The sequence below is a fragment of the Rhopalosiphum maidis genome, chromosome 2 (genome assembly GCF_003676215.2).
Source record: "Rhopalosiphum maidis isolate BTI-1 chromosome 2, ASM367621v3, whole genome shotgun sequence".
Classification (NCBI taxonomy): domain Eukaryota; kingdom Metazoa; phylum Arthropoda; class Insecta; order Hemiptera; family Aphididae; genus Rhopalosiphum; species Rhopalosiphum maidis.
The window spans coordinates 39416326-39434292 of record NC_040878.1 but is presented as its reverse complement, the minus strand read 5'-3'; the positions used below and the strand labels follow the sequence as shown (position 1 = coordinate 39434292).

The 17967-nt window shown below is 27.9% G+C and overlaps 1 protein-coding gene across 1 annotated transcript; it reads left to right on the top strand.

Moving 5' to 3' along the window:
- The first annotated feature begins 10599 nt into the window (after window positions 1–10599).
- LOC113551482 (endoplasmic reticulum resident protein 44) lies at window positions 10600–15122 on the top strand. Its single transcript, XM_026953748.1, has 7 exons — window positions 10600–10888; window positions 10963–11035; window positions 11300–11455; window positions 12986–13164; window positions 13238–13353; window positions 13420–13715; window positions 13795–15122. The coding sequence occupies exons 1-7, from the start codon at window positions 10829–10831 to the stop codon at window positions 14142–14144; spliced, it is 1230 nt and encodes a 409-aa protein (XP_026809549.1). The 5' UTR covers window positions 10600–10828; the 3' UTR covers window positions 14145–15122.
- The last annotated feature ends 2845 nt before the right edge of the window (window positions 15123–17967 follow it).

Genomic DNA, 17967 nt, shown 5'->3' with positions numbered 1-17967 from the left:
AACATCACAAAAAAAAATGTAAGGAGAATTTAAAATCATAACCGACGTCATTGCCTTATTAAAATATCTGAACACACAAAAAATCTTATCAAACCACTGACTAACAGCGAACCAGATGAAAATTACAGAAATGTATTGTAAGGGCTGTATGGCCCATTTTAGATTTAACCATAAGCCAAATTGAAGAGCATAAACGTCAATACTTGGATAAAATATCATTATTTGAGAGTCAAATAAAAATGTTGGAAATGAGAATAAAAAGACAACTTCAATGTGATGAAAAAACGGCTACTACCTATTTTTTATTTAGTATTATATTAAACAGGCGCATATTTAGATAATTAGATTATGTATGTACTATTGTACTGTGTATGTATTTAATTAGTAACATAAAATATTAAATTTATTTATTTATAATATATTAAACAAAAATATATATAAATGTGAAATTTATCTAAATTACTATATGTTTAATTATTATTTTTACTATTATTATTTATGTAATTTAGTCTTATGGATTATTATTTATTATTTATATTATAGTTCGTGTATCATATTTAAAATATTAACATACATTATTGAAAAAATACATAAAATGCGTGATAAAATAGTGAATGATATTTTATTTAACTTAATTACTGGAAAATTTCGCCACTAGGTATAGAATTACCAATGAAATAATCGTTAAAGAACAATTAAAAGACCTTGTAAAGAAAAAAATACAACCTGCTAGTTTGATTGTAGGCAACAATACACCATTTATAGCAGCCTCTCCTGATATGGATTACTAGATAATAGATCGTTAGTTGAAATCAAGTGTCCAGCTAGTGCCAAAGAATTTGTACCAGAAAATGCTACAAACAATGAAAAAATTAAATGATGCTTTATTAAGGATGAGCAACTTAAAACAAAACGATAATTAACAATTATTATTATCAAGTAGATGATCAACTGTGTATCAATCAAAAAACCTTATTGCTATTTTTATGTATGGACCCCAGAAAATGTAAAAAAAATTATTTAAATTAATTATTTAAAATATGATAGTAAAATCTAATTTTTACAGATTTGATATGTGAAAATATAAAACGAGTTTAGATAAATAATATGAAAATCAAAATGATAAAGTTTTATTTAGAAAATCTTTTACCTGTCTTAATAAAGAAGACCTAATTCGATAAATCTATATTATTTTTATATATTATATACTCATAAATATATATATGTATATATATATGTATTATTACTTATTCGTTTACTGTAAATCGTAGGTAGGAAGGTAGGTAGGTAACTTATATTCATATAATTGTTGTACTAATGTTAATACGTCATGCCTATCATAAAAATTAAAATTCATATGAGTTCGTTACAAGTATTTACAGTAACTACAAGTTGCTAAATATCATATTTTAAATTTAATAAAAAAAATTGATATAAATTTTAATTTATATTCAACTTCACATTTTAATAAAAAATATAAGAAATTTGTAATTTTTATATCATCAAAAAAGTGTATGTCCGTATGGATTTTGTTACTCGTTATAATAATATAAAATTATAAAAATCAAAGTGTATAACTGCAATAACTATTTATTTTGTTTACGATCGTAGTTCTGTCTTCTGTACTTATACTATTCATATTTGAATCTATGACGGGCTGTAGCATGACAAAAACGATAACGGATTACACACACTATAATGGACATTTACTACTCACGCAGCGACTCAGCCTAAATGTTAAAGTTATATTAATTACCTAAATATTACTCCTTAAAATATGCTATACAGTGGAAATTTAAAGAAAAAAATTAAAACTCAAAAAATCATAGATTTAATATGTCTATAAATAACTCAAATATAGTTAAAATATTTTGACAATTATATTATGTATAGAACATACTAATTTAATGTGTATTAGGGTTAGATACATTTGGTGACAATTTCAATTAGATATAATGATTATTCTTTTTTGAGCAACAATAAAATAAGAAGATTTTGTTAAACACTAGTTTTGCACAAAAATAAAATTCTAGTTTTTCCCGATTATTAAAAAAAAAAAACGCTTGCCAAGTCAGAGATCGGCAATACAATTTTCTTGATTTTCAATTTTTAGAAATGTATTAATTGTTTGCAATATGTATGTATAATGTATTTTATTTTCATTTTCATTTAGTGAGATATATCTCTGAAACCGGAGAGCGGATTTTATTATTTGGGATCTTGTTAGATTCACATAAGCTAGAAGAAGTACAGTAAAAATTTTGAGAACTTTATCTTTTGTAGTAAATTCATTACAGAGCTTCAAAAAAAATTGAAACACATTTTTTTGGGCGTTTTTTATGTTCTTCAGCTTTATAGCTTTAAAGTGAGTTAACGATTGAAGATAAAGTTCTGAAAATCTTCACAGCACTTCTCCTAGCCAATGTAATAAGATCTCAATTAACAAAATCTTTTCTCTATTTTCGGCAATCTACCACGCTAAATTAAAATTTAGCAAAAATAACTGTTTTTTTAATTGTGAAAAATTAAATCAATTTTTTTGAAAGTTTTTAATCTCACATTTTGTATCTGCTCGATAATTCCTTTTTAATGAGCTATCAACCAACTTTTTAACTATCATAGTTTTGGAGAAAAGTTAAAAAAAATATAAATTTTGGAATGTTCACGCCAACGTTTTTGTGGATTCAAATCGTTATACCACTTGGGTGTGATATCAGATCTCTCTCATTAATATTTTATGTTAAAGCTAGTTTAATTATGCACCTACTCATTTCAACTGAATTATATTTTTATCATTTTCCTATTTAACAAAAATTCAGACTTTTTTCATTTCAATTACCATACTTACTTGATTAAAAATCAAGAAAATAATAATAGAAAATTTTACTGTTTATTTTCCAAAATACCAACTAGATTTACTTACCTACAGGTAAAAAATATATTGAAATTGGAGATCAAAACGTTTTTAATAGATTAAAATGAGATGACTAATACAAAAACAAATAAATAAAATAAACAGACATCATTGTAAGATAAATACATGTATCAAATTGGTAGATTTTAAAAATAAAAAATTTAAAAATATGTTATTTTTCTAGGTAACCAAAATATTTTTTAAATGATATCGTGTCAAGCAAAGTATCAACTAGATCCAATTTACTAAAAACCACCCCTGAAGTAGAATATTTAATCATTTTCACTCCAAAAAATGATAACAGAAAAATAATGAAATAAGGCACATAATTGTACAGATACTATACAATGTAGGTATAGCCATATTTATTACAACACCCACGTTCATACTCCACTCGGAATTTAAAATAGATAGCATAAACCGTTAGTCAATTCTCGGGGATTTAATAAGTTATTTCTCTAACTCTATTTATTATATACGTAATTTAACTATACATTTTAATCAACTAATTTGTTATACATAATGAAATTATAATTTATACTACTATCATCGTTCATGATAATTTAAACGCAAATAATATAGTTGTTATTAATTAACAAATTATGTTTATAGAGTGAATATTATTATAATGATATACTAGCTTATTCAAATATCCATGTTCTGCAGTCTAAAATACAATCTTCAATTTAACAATTTAATAATCAATTATTTGGACAAGTAAGATAATAAGTTTTAATCAAATATTAATTTGTATATAACAATACATGCAAAAGATTTTTGATTTTTAATTGTATTTAATTAAACTCTTCTTTAGGTAGAAGCAGCATTTTTTATAAACGATTATTTTATCAATCAGAAAATCATGAAAATCCTTTCATAAACGATAAACACGCTGGCCCTTATTGAAAATTCTCACTGCCAGACCAAACATTTAAGGAAAATATATGCCATAGCTAGTGTCGATAAATTTTAATTAAATTATTTAAGATATCTGTGTGTAATTGTTGCTCTTCGGCGGAAGAGTTATAACTTATAAGTATCATCTGAAAAGAAAAAGTAAGTACGTCTTATAATAGCCTGGGATCTGGGTCATAGATGTCTATTTTTGCTTTGGTTCCTATTTCGAAGTACCAAGTTTCCTTGGATGTTATAAGTTTCATCATATGGACATTTTTGAATTGGGTATTTATCCGTTCTTAAATGCGCATTTTAAATATCTACTTAATAACAAACTGAATAAACATTGACTATTGTACTACAGTAAGTTATATAAACTTTTTACAAAGAGAATTAATTTTAAGTTTCACTTTATTTGTGAATGAAAAGCAACTGTAATATTTATTTTCGACATTAGAAATAAGTACTTAAAAAACGTTAAATTGCTGTAATCTAAAGTTAAAATGAACACCTAACATTTTTAAATACCTAATATTTTTTTCTTCGTAAATGTAAATATATTTTTCTTAAATTTAAATAATTTAATTTTTATATTTTGTGATAACAATTATTATCTTAGCAGTTACAATACATTATCACAATATATAAATTTAAGATTTATTTTCATAAAATACAAATCAAAAATCATTTAATATATGATTTTCCAATTTAATGACCTTGATTTAAGTAAAATATCATTTTTATAGTTAGATTTTAATAATATATGTATTCAAAATTAATTTATTTTTCATTACACAAAATTTCATAAATATATAAGTGAATTTGGGATATTTAATAATTCATATCATAACTATAGAACTGTAATTAAAATACTTCAAAATGTACGGTTAAAAAACACGCTTTTCGAACCTTAAATTAAAAATGCAAACAAACAATTAAGGTACAAAAAAGGATTAATAAGGTATGAGACGCTAATGGTGCAAGAAAAACGCTGAAAGTACAAAAAAAGCTAAGGTGGAAGAAAACACTAAAGGTGGAAAAATGATTTAAGATGTGAAAAATCAATAAACGTGCAAAGTAAGACTTATACCTAAGCTAAAATAAATCAAAAATTTTATTGCACATTTTAAAATCTATAAGAATATATGTCAAAGATTTAAAATTTATGTTTTTGATTTATACCAAAATAGTTAACATTTTTAAATTTAAACTATACATATACTAGGTTGTATTTGTGTATTAGTTAGATCCAGTATAAAATACTTATATTATATTTCATTTTCAAATTTGAGCTATAAAAATTTAAGATTTAATATTTTTAGTGCAAAATACTCATAGTTTGTAATTTTGGAAATTCTGAAAAATTTAGTAAAAATTTTAACTTCAAATTGTTAAAAAATTGTAATTATATATTTTTTTATAATTTTATACTAGTATAAAAACAAGTTAAGAGGAATCTTATTAATAAATTTTCAAAAATTCTGAGTTTTGACAAATTCAAAATCAAAAATCGTTCAAGAAAAAAATAATTTCACGGATGAATATCCGTTGTTGTAAACACTTTAAATTTAACCATCTTAAAAAATTAATTTTACTTTCCGATAGAAATTAATTTTGAATATAAGTTGCATAACGTATAAAGAACTAAGGCGATACACTCTAGTGTATTATGCACTTATGCGCCACTTACGAATATCTATTATTTGATATTGTATTCTTTTAATGTTTATCGTTTGTACAAACAGCAATAATAAATTGCTATGTATATTCCTAATTATACCTATTAACTGATATTATTTTCTCCCGCCCTACGAGATTACCTTTACCATAATGTTAATTAAAATATTAAATAATAGAAATTTGTCCACTCTTATTTTCCTAAAAGATGAAAATTTCAAATATCTGCGATTACTTGTTTTGGAATTACAACGAAAACAAATATTGTGTAATAAAAATTTCAAACAAACAAAAACTAAAACGATTTTATCGAATATTAGTTTTGCGTAAAAATTGCCGTTTTTCCTTAATCTGTTCTTTGTTTTTTCCAATTATTTTGAAACATAACTTTTTATGTATAAATATATAATAGGTCATACATTATATTCTATGTACTTACATCAATGTAGCCTGTTGGTCCAAGCAACATCACGTATGGCAAATTTTTATAATATATACTGTATATGAACCTTTTGGTCTCTTTTTTATTATTAAAAAATAAAAATACATCCATGGCAAATCCGGCCATTAGAGATATCAAAAAAAGTATACGTGATAAGGTTAAATAAAAATAAAATAGGTACCTTGGTACTTCTACTGTTATGGACATGTGGTTTAAGGTTTTACTCTTTTACTTATAAAGTTATAAATTATATAATATAATATATTATTTAATATAGCGTAAATATGTCGCATCCATTTCGCGTTCTAACCCGTTTCGTGAAATGGATAGAAATTTCATCCGATTCACTAAACGGAACTTTTTTTTTTACATATCGTGTAATTACACAACGTGGATAACTTTTCACGAAACAGATACCGATTTTTAGGAGCACAGAACTTTTTCCATAATCTGTACATACACATGACAAAACTAATAATACGTGATAATTTTTATTAAGAGGATGTAGTCCCCGCATATGTTGTTTCCGTCTTACACGCGTACAACATAGCAGATTTCCGTTCACCAGTTTCAATATTGTGCTGTTAGTTTTGGTATTTGAGTAAACTGATGAAGTTAACATTTTAAAAAGATCATGATTTATTTAAAAATAATAATATCAATAAAAGGCAACGCGGAGTCCTGGGTAATAATCTTACCTTTAAATTTTATAATAAGTCAGTTCACTCTAATATCAAAACTAACAGCACAATATTGAAACTGGTGAACGAAAATTTGCTATTGTACGTGTGTAAGACGGAGACCAACAAATGCGAAACGTGGGTGCCGGGTACTACATTCTCTTAATAGAATTGAGTTAACTTAAGCTTTTTTTTTTCGTGTTTGAATTCACGACGTCGTGGAAACCGCTTCCGCATTACTTCCACAACGCCGCTATCGTTTATTTAACACCGAGTTAAATAATAGATACAAATAATAATCGGACTATAGGGGTTGATGGGACAATCCCCCTTGCAGAAAAAAAAAATTACATTACATTGTTATGTGATATGTTCAACGCCATAATTTTAAGGTTACTTACCTGTAAACAATAGAACTCATATTATTTTATAATAATTTTAAGTAAAATATTTAATATGTTTTTATCTTTAACATTTTTTCCGCAGTGTTTTTGTAAACCTTTTAATCTATGTTGTCTCGATTCGATGATACTTTCATTATTTTTGCATAAATTACAAATAATAGCACTAGCAGAGTTGATTTCTAACGCTATTATTATTTTACATTTTTTTTTTATTGATAATTTTCAATATGAATAGTTTTCTAGAATACTTAATTATTATAACAGGTTTTTACGATAGGTTAAATATGTTGTTTTTATTAATAAAAATTATTCACATATTATTAGTTTCGTTATGTGTATGTACAGATAACGGAACAAGTTCCGTACTGCTAGAAATCCGTTTCCGTTTCGTGAAAAGTTATCCACATTGTGTTAATTACGCGATGTGTAAGAAAAAAGTTCCGTTTCGTGAACTGGATGAAATTTCTATCCATTTCACGAAACGGCTAACGGATCAGAACGCGAAATGGATGCGACATATACATAGACGCAACACATGTTAGATGTAACAATGTAATATGCCTATAGCTACTTATGCGACTATGCTATACTAGCTGTGGTGACGAGGTGTCAATTAATATCTTTCTTTTTACACATGTCAATTGCGTAGTTATAGATTACATAAACATAATACGATTTATCAATAAAAAAAATTCTTTATATGTCTATGATGGATTATGGATGTTGGTCGAGGGTAAAGATTTCATTTTGTAAAAAGTTACGATAAGTACTTGCAGATGTGACATACGTAATAGGCGCAATTTGAGTTTTAAATTTGGGGGGGGACTATTATAAATTATAATTTGAATGTATGTTCCCTCAACTCCCTGAGATATATAAAGGTGGAAGGCCCAAGGGGATATATACTAACCATTTTAGGCCCGCTACGATTGATTTTAGAGGAGCTTAGACCCCTGAGCCCCCTAAATTTGCGCTTATGGTGACATAGATATTATTCTCTATAAATATGTAATAAAAAAATATTGTTATAATATTATTTGGTGAAATTAAAATATGATGCTCTCCAAAAAGACTATACAGTCTAGAAAATAAAAAAGACGTTAATTCCTAATATCTACTGGCCGTTGAGAACAACGAGCGTCACACTATAGCTGGCTAGCAATAAAAAAAAAAAAAAAAAAAACGTTGTACCCGTCGTCTGGAAGGTACGGCATCGGACGAAACCAGAGTTTAGTTCATTTGCAATTCAGAGTTCAAACATCAAACACCACACAAGAGTAAATGGCTGCAGGTTAGGTATCAATACAGTGATTTCGGGCGTTGACGATACAGCAGTTGACGAAATGTAAAATTACAGTTCTCGGTTGAAGCCGTCGGATAGAACGACAGAACGACGGAGAGTAGGACCCCCGAGAAGGAGGAGGCACGGAGTCTGACGATAAGTCACCAACGCGCGGCCCGGCGGCGACACGGTGGCTGTATTATAAGCGGTACCGGAGTGGGACAAGTTGGAACGAGAAAGTACTGCATCGCGCGCACAAAGGTGTAAAACCGCAAACGGTATAAAAGTTGGCGGGCGGCGACGGAACAGCCGGCGAAGAAGCCGGACAACAACGATAAAAACATTAAAAACGTACCAAGGCGTTTGACGTCGAGTAAGTTATCGCCACGAAGCGGTGGCACACTGGGACTTGGTGTACGGCGTTCACCTGTCGCGACACGGCCGGCGGAGGCTGGCGAACCGCCGAACGCAATCGAAGACGCATAAAAATGATACGGTGACCGCGGGGTAAAGCAGCCGATCGAAATCGACAACGGTATTTTGCGATCGTACAAAAATACGATGTCGGTGTCGGGAGACGTCTCATCGACATATTGTAAAAGTAAAAAAACTCGTGTGTGTGTTACCAGTACGCGCGCGGGAAGTTAAACTTCTTTTGAACGGTACTCACTGAGTGAGTGAAAAAGAAAGTAAGGCGTGGATAGAATGGGGTAATGAGGATAATAAAGAAAGAAAAGAAATTATAATACGTAATATTATTATTATTATGTGATATTATGTATATGACGTACTGATACGCTTCGCACCGCCGCCCCGACGACCGTATGAAATCATCTCGGACGATCATTCCGTTTTTATCTAAATATTTATCTCATTAATATTATTGTTGAGTATTCTTTGTTTAATGACCCAACCAAAAATACTGACGCTTAATGACACAACCCATGTTTACAAAATACAGCTACGACAATCCGCGGCTGCGCACAACGACATGTCCGTGTTTGCGTTCGTACGGCCGCCCGTTCGCTTTTTTTTCCCTCACTACCCTGCGTAAAGAAGTTTAACTTCATAAAAAAACAAAAAACAAATCTCGTGTGACGCGGATTGCGGGAACATACAACCAATGGTCAACGTGTCTTTGAATCCGGTGACAGTGTCTAGTCGCAGTGACACGGCGGTACTGAACGAGACACGTGTATTATATTATTATATACACATATATATATATCCTGACCGTAGCCGCGATGGTGACGATATATATATATATTGTGTGTGTCAAAATACTGTGGTGACATCACTGACATCGGGTCACGGACTACGTGTGATACAATGCGCCATTGATAACGTCAATAATAATAAGCACTGCGGAACAATTACAGGGTGACTGACCGGCGTTTGCATCACCGGCGAAGACGCGCTATTTCGACGTGACGCGTCGTCCGGTAATAGTGAATTTGACGGGCCGCATAGGTATCCATAACAAAACTGATGCGCCGCTAATAACATAAGAGGTTGACTCATGTATTATATACATTATATATGTGTGTGATGGCCATGCAAATTACGTACCAAGACGTTAGACGAATGGTGAATCGTCGGGCGGCCGTGCATTTCACGCACCGAAACGATACATGGTTTTGAGTGCACCGACCAATAACCACTGGTCACTCGATCTACACTAATCAATTTTTAATCATATGTATATCATTTATTTTTTTAATATGTATAATAAAACTTTTAAACGATTATAATCTTCATAAGACTTAACATTCTTAGTGAAGATATTCTTAACATAATGGCTAAAAGTTCGCGAAAATTAGATTTAAAAATGTTTAAAGTAGGTATAGTTCTTAAGTAGGTATAGCTAGTTTTCATAAAGAAATTTCGTATGTTTATTAAAAAAAAAGTTCTACTTTTCCATAACTTATTTTCAAAAACACCCCTCAAAACTTTTTTCTGCGTACGTCCCTGCTTATTATGTTGATATTATATAATATACGTTACACGTGGTCGTCGCGGAATAAATGAAAAAATAAAAATTAATATTTCATTCATTCTGTGGTCTTAAATAAAATAAATGTATTTATTTAAAAGACCGTTGCGTTACTAGGTATATTAGTATATTATTATTATTACAGTCACGGTATAGAAGATACCAGATACCGTATTGTTGTCTTTGTTCAGTATTATAGTCCCTCTGATTGTCGCATTTTGTACTCCACGGTTCCGTTATCATTCTCATGGAACAAATCGACGTGTCGTAATCAACGAACATTCGCCGGATGACGTCTATAATAGTTTTTGTGATATCTTCAAATTTTATTCCTAAAACTAAAATCATTTGACATATTCTATTATTCTCTAAATCGTCATCCGTAGTGCATTTGGTCGCAATTCACCATCCAGTAAAAGTCTTGTTGTCGTAATTTCCACAGTCAATACTTCGCAAGAAATTGAGTTTATGCTCTTGCAAAAGAAATAAACATTCAGTCCATACCCTGATGTTACCTCAAGCATAGTTTTCAAAATATCATGAATCAAAATTATTGGAAAATATTCGCTAATAAATTGTTCCTACTCTTTTTTTCTTCTGTAAGTATACCGACTAAGTCAGGCGTTATTGTTTAATTGTATATAGTTTTATTGTCTAACAATTTTGCTTTTAGACTTATTTGTTCTACAATCCAGTAACCAGTAATGCTGTAAAACTCCACAGCCAGAATGTTGACATGACATTGGGTAATTATTAATCAATATGTTAATACTGTTTAAATTATGTGCATTATTGATTAAAATGTATTAAATAATAATCACTTCATATGCCTAATTACTGATTTGAATAGCCATCTATGAAACACTACGATCTCTGCAAAAATGTACATATATTTGGAATGGCTAACTTGAAATTACCAAACACTGTATTTTATTTATAATAAATACTATACACTATACACTATACACTATAGTGTTTGTCAGTAATTTTTATTTAATATTTTTTTTTAGCATCCAATGAATTAGTTATAATAAACTTCTATGCCGATTGGTGTCGGTTTAGTGGTATTCTTACTCCAATCTTTGATGAAGCTGCTGCAAAAGTTTCTGAACTTTATCCAGAGTCTGGTAAAGTTGTATTGGGGAAAGTAGACTGTGATAGTGAAAGTAAGTAATCATATTTTATATTTCTCTACTATGCATTTATTATCTAATTTAACTTAATTTAAAAAATATTTTTTTTATATATTAAAATAAAACAATTTACTTTATATATAATTTAGATTGAATTCTGATGATAAAATTATCAATGACAATAATAATAATGATATCCTTTTAAAAGATTTAAATTTAATTGATGATATAAATTTATTTAATTGATGCTTATTAATAAATTGTATAGGGAATAATCATGTTAGTTTTTTAATTATTATTTATTACTCATCTATAATAATTATTTGTATGTAATATTTCCAATATTTTTATCAAATAATTTTTTTTTATTTAATGTGTTTGATTTTTGGTATAAACTATAAATTGTTTTTTGTATAAATTTGTTTTGAAAACTAAATTACTATCAAGAAAATAGTTAGTTTATAAATGTATGCGCATAATTAAATATACATTTTAATTCTATTATTAGTAATTAAGTTTATTACTATCTACTATAAATATAAATTTTCTCTTATTGCATGATTTAAGATAACCCATCAGTAAGGTACTTAATGTTTTATAAAATTAGCATTTCATATCATTCAGTTCAATATAAATATTCAGTTCTATACTAAAGTTATTTACACTCAAAATTAAAATTAATAAAAAATATTAAAATTCAGTTTATATAATTTTAGCTTCATATCATATTTGGTTAATCAATATTTTAAAAATTCTAAATTCTGCCAGTTAAAAATTGTCAATTAAAATTTAAAATGTTCTTTGGATATTTTATCATTCTTCAATGTGTACATTTTATGATTAATTATGATTTTTATGTTTATTTTAACGTAATACATTTTACTAGACACAAAAACACTTTTTAATTGATATGAATATTTACTCTTTAAGTATGCTTAAATTTTAAAATCATTATTAAGTGCTATGTTAAAATCAAAATTATGCTTATGGAATATCTGGCTCATTTTTATTGGCTTATTATTATAATTCCTAATAAATTAAAACATAGACAGTATGTAATTAGTATTTTGAAATTTATCTTATTTTTCGTTGTGCGTTTTACAGCTTATGGAGGAAATATATATGTATAGATTTATAATATGCAAAGTAATCATTTTTAAAAGTTTTAAAACTTTAATTTACCTCAAGGTTAATACTAAAAATGGTAACAGAATAGTTTCAAATATAAAAAAATATCCAAGTTGTCATAAAATTGTCATCACCCTACTTAATAAATTAAATACAAACAATTCAAATTTTGTTGATTTTTCATTTGCAGAAAACCTGTTTTAAATAAAATTAGTTTGTATAATAATTCAATAATTTCATCAGCATCATGTATATACATATGGTAGTTTTGCAATTATTGTATACTCAAGTGTATCGGGACCATTATAATGTATACATATTATATACTATAAACTATAAATCATTACAACAATAAAATAATTTACTACAAATATATAATATAGATATCATATCCAAAAATAATTTTTTTACTTATGGTTCAACAATTTTTTTTAGCTTCCATTGCATCTAGATTTCAAATTACTAAATATCCTACTATAAAAGTATTAATAAATGGACAACCAGCTAAAAGAGAATATAGGGGTAAGCGATCAGTTGAAGCTTTTGTGTCTTTTGTACAAAAACAACTTGAAGATCCCATACAAGAAGTGTCTAGCTTGTTTGCTGCGTCTGATGTAAGTTAATCAATAACCATACAATAAAAGTGTATAATTGTATAATTTTTTTTACATTAATCTATGTCTCTAGGTGAAGTCAAGAGTTGTAATTGGATACTTTGAAAACAAAGATTCTCAAGAATATCAAATATTTAGAAAAGTGGCAACAAATCTCAAAGATGATTGTCTTTTTTATGCTGGAGTTGGGTAACTATGATTTATCTTTTATGTATTTTACTATAAAAAATGCAACTAAGACATTTCAATTTATAGTGAAGCATTCCGTGCTATGCATCCGCCCAACGAAACGATAATAGAATTCAGACCTGATCGGGCATCTCCGAAATCTGAACATCATACTTTCACAGGAAATTCAGCCGATTATGATTCATTAAATATATGGGCGACAGACAATTGCTTACCATTAGTACGTGAAATAACGTTTGAGAATGCTGAAGAAATCACAGAAGAAGGATTACCATTCTTACTATTTTTCTATCATCCTAATGATTTGGATTCAATTAAGCTCTTCAAAGAAATTGTTGGCACTCATTTAGTACAAGAGAAACGTAAGTGTTGACGATTTATTATTTATTATAATAATAGTAGTAATTATAAGTTAATTTAATTTATGTATTATTCTTTCAGAACGGGTAAACTTTTTGACAGCTGATGGCATTAAGTTTGCTCATCCATTACAGCACCTTGGGAAACAACATACTGATTTACCTGTAGTCGTTATTGACAGTTTCAAACACATGTATCAGTTCCCATCAAAAAGTGATTACAAAAATCATGAGCATCTAAAAACATTCATTGATGATCTGTACTCTGGTAAATTACATAGAGAGTACCATTTAGGTCCTCAGGAAATTTCTGCTATAGAAATAGTCCATGGTGATAACCAACCTGCTGAACAGACGATGCCACCTGAATCTACTTTTAAGAAACTGGCACCATCTAAAAATCGTTACACTTTATTAAAAGAAGAATTATAGCTTAACGATACTATGTGGCATATCGAATTATAACTGCCCTACATAGTTTCTACTATTAAGTTATTGAATTTATTTCCCATGTGAATCATTTTATTTTATTTTTGTTCGTATTTTAAAATTTACCATTTACTTTATTATTATTGTTTTCCCTCCAATTTTTTGTCCGTATCTCATTCAGATTGTTCCATTTTTATCATATTGTAATATTTTGATTATCATCATAAGGTGCTGGTATCCATTCAAATTATATTATTATGTGTACATAATTTATTGACTATTTAAATGTCATTCTATATTTTTAGGATAATATCTGTTATTTTGCCATGTCAATACCTATGCACAATTAGCAATTAAGAGAATAACACTGTTATACTAAATTAGATATTAGCCTGTATTTTTAAAGTATTTTTTCTGAAATCTTTGAGCGCTTTATTTTATGACTTTGAATACTCATTTCGTATTATGTTATGTGTTATATATTATATACTGGGAGACAAAATGATGTTAAAATAATTTTTACATAATACTGGTTTAGTATAACAAAAGTGTATTAATTTGGCAGAACTGATATAACTTTAGATTCGATTAATGCACTGTGGTCAAAACAAAGTCCATTTATTAATTATTCCGTATAGGAAATTATAATTAACTACTACTACTTGTAATTTCTAATTATTATAAAATAACTATTCTAGACGCACATACACACACATATATATTTATATAAAAGATAATTGAATGTTGAAATTATTATAACTGTGTAGCAGCATCATCACATCTCTATTTTGATAATCATTGATATGTATTTATATAAGTATGTAAGGTGAATTACTGAACGCTTATGTTTGGTGTATTGCCTAAACATTTCTTAAATAAATACACACATATAATGAAGACTTATAACCACTATTTAATAATATAATTATTGTAAAATAATGAATTTAAATTATTTAATTTTTAACAGAATATTAATATTTTATAACTTTGTACAATACAATTGTTTTTCAAAATAGATATTATTTTCGATACAAAGTTATCAATTGTAAAAAATAAAATAATATAATATTAATGAAAAATTGTTTTCCAATTACATTGTAATTACAAATTATCATGTAATACCTACCCTTACATTAGTTACATTTCGTATAATTTGGTTTTTATTTTTCAATGTATCTTTGTATTATATACATAAAAAAAAATGGTCACGGCAGGAAACCAATCATGATAAGTAGACACATCACACATGCAAATACATTGCATCCTGAAGGCCTGTACCGGTGTTTATGGTCAAACCTTTTCTTGTAATAATATTATGTCAATGTTTGAGCTATCACCAGAAGGTGCAATTACTTTTTTAATAACAATAATAGGAGTGGAGATACCTATTTTTAAGCAGAGCTATTTTGTTTTTTATTGTCTGTCCGTTTCTTCATTATAGTAAAAAATAAAAATACATATATTTTATGTTAATTTGGAAATAATTTTTATTATACACTCATACCAATTACTAATAACACCTATAAGTACCTACATTTTAATTTTTATACATCAGCAGTTAGGGTGTTTGTAAACGGCAAGCTTATGCTAATAAGATAGGTACTTTCACAAAAACATAGGCAAGTGTAACTGGTGTGAGATGTGTTAAATCAGCTCTTGCTAACTATGACTCGAGGATGTCCCTAATGTTAATATCATTCTGGGACTGCAGCAAGAAATCCTGCCAGATAATACATTGAGGAATCGTCGGCGGAAACAGAGCGTGGCAGGAAAGCAAAAGCTGCAGGACGGTTAGGCTAATTTGTGATATAATTCTGTTGAGCCAGGCCATCTTTTCTATACGGTCAGAGCCTTCCCTTCCCATTTATGTATAGATAACGCTTTTAAAAGTTGATGAATAAACGATACGCGTGGCAGTATTGTGACAAGCAGTTTCCACCCGTTCCTAGTTTTATGAAGGTAAAAAATAAGGTAGATGTGTCCAAAGACATTTTAATCCGGGTGACAGGCAAATAATGATGGTAGAAACCATAAATAAAAGTAAAAATGTTACACTATAACTAGTCATTATTAATTACACAATCATAACTTATAATTGCTTAGTTGAATATCTGATGTAAAAATTTTAATTTTAATCTCTCTAAATAAAATGTAGCTTAACACTACATTTCTTTTTAAATTCCAGTAAACAAAAATTTTATTCAATTTTAAAGTTGTTTTACACAAAAAAAAACTATAGATACCCGTATAATATGATATGTAAATATATGAATAAAATAAAACAAGAGGCAATGGAGGTAACTACTACCTACTTTGCTTCACAGTTCGCTGCACAATGGCAATTGTTAAGTGTTTACTGTTTAGTATACCTAATTACTGTACCTCGTTTAATGGCTGAGTTAAATTTGCATTCAATGATAAATCATCGTATACTACAAATACGCCAGATGGTCTGTCAACCTATATTCTATATAAGTATTAACTAAAATACTAAATATTAAATATACTGTATGATATATTGTATTGTATTTAATATTTATGTTTCTAGTTTAGTACCTAGGTAATTTCACCATTGGTAATATGGTAGGTTGTATTTTCTATATTTTAAATTTTGACTTTTTAAAAGTAAGTAGGTAACTATTTACTTGCTATAGATCCAATTTATCTATCCAAAACCAAAATATTTTAAACTTCAAAGTTGAAAATAATCGAGCTAATCGAAGTATTCTTTCGACTGCATATCGTATAAGCAAACTTTATAGAAGCACACTTCATTATAAAATCAATACATTATATTTCCGCTCAGAATTAAAAAAAAAAATAAAGATAAAATTAACATTATTATAGACATTAAAGATTAAACATAAATAATATATAATATGGGTCATGTGATACAAAATTCAGTTCATTTATTAAAATACCTATTTAGAATATGTTGGTGATTGGTTACTTACGACTCAACTATTATATCAGTGTCATTATTATTTTATATATTATATTACATCATTCTTTGTACAGAAATTTGCTAAATTATATATTTTATTAAGACATTAAAAATGATTATGTGTTTAGTTTAACTAAGGTTAAATACAGAAAAAGGTATTTAGTGGCTGTACCGTATGGATCTAAATAAATATATTTATATGATATTGATGATACTGCATTTTATAAATTGTATGACTATGACTGTATTATGATATTACATAAACAATTTCTACAATATCTCATCTAATTCTTCTTATGCATGGTTTGACACTCTTTTTATTTTTGTAGATTGAAAACATAGCTTAAATCGAAAATGGAGCAAGAACGTTTAAGTGGTTTGGCTTTACTGTAACGTAAATAGACATTTTTTTTTTTTTTTATTGAAACAAAATGTATCAGGTATATTTACAATTTGTATTTACATGTTATATAATAAGTAAATTGGATGACATAACACATAAGATTAAGATTTGATTGACGGGAGGGGGAAGTCACCCAGTGGCGACATCCCATTTTCAATTTTTACAATATAATATTTAATTATTATAATGTATTAATGTAGGTATTGTAAATATTTAATGTATGAATAAATAATTCAATAGTCTATTTCAAAGGTTCCCAGATCTTTTTTGACTCACGGCATCCATAATAATTTTCTAAAAATTCGGAGTCACCCTATGGTCTATAGATAACTTCAGTTTTATTTAGCAGTACATAAGTATAAACAATAGAAGTAAGACGTAGGTATAGGTACTACTCAGTACAAGGTGTAACAGATAGAAAGGACTTTTGGAATAACTTTTATTCTAATTAATATTAATATTAATATAAGTAGCATTAT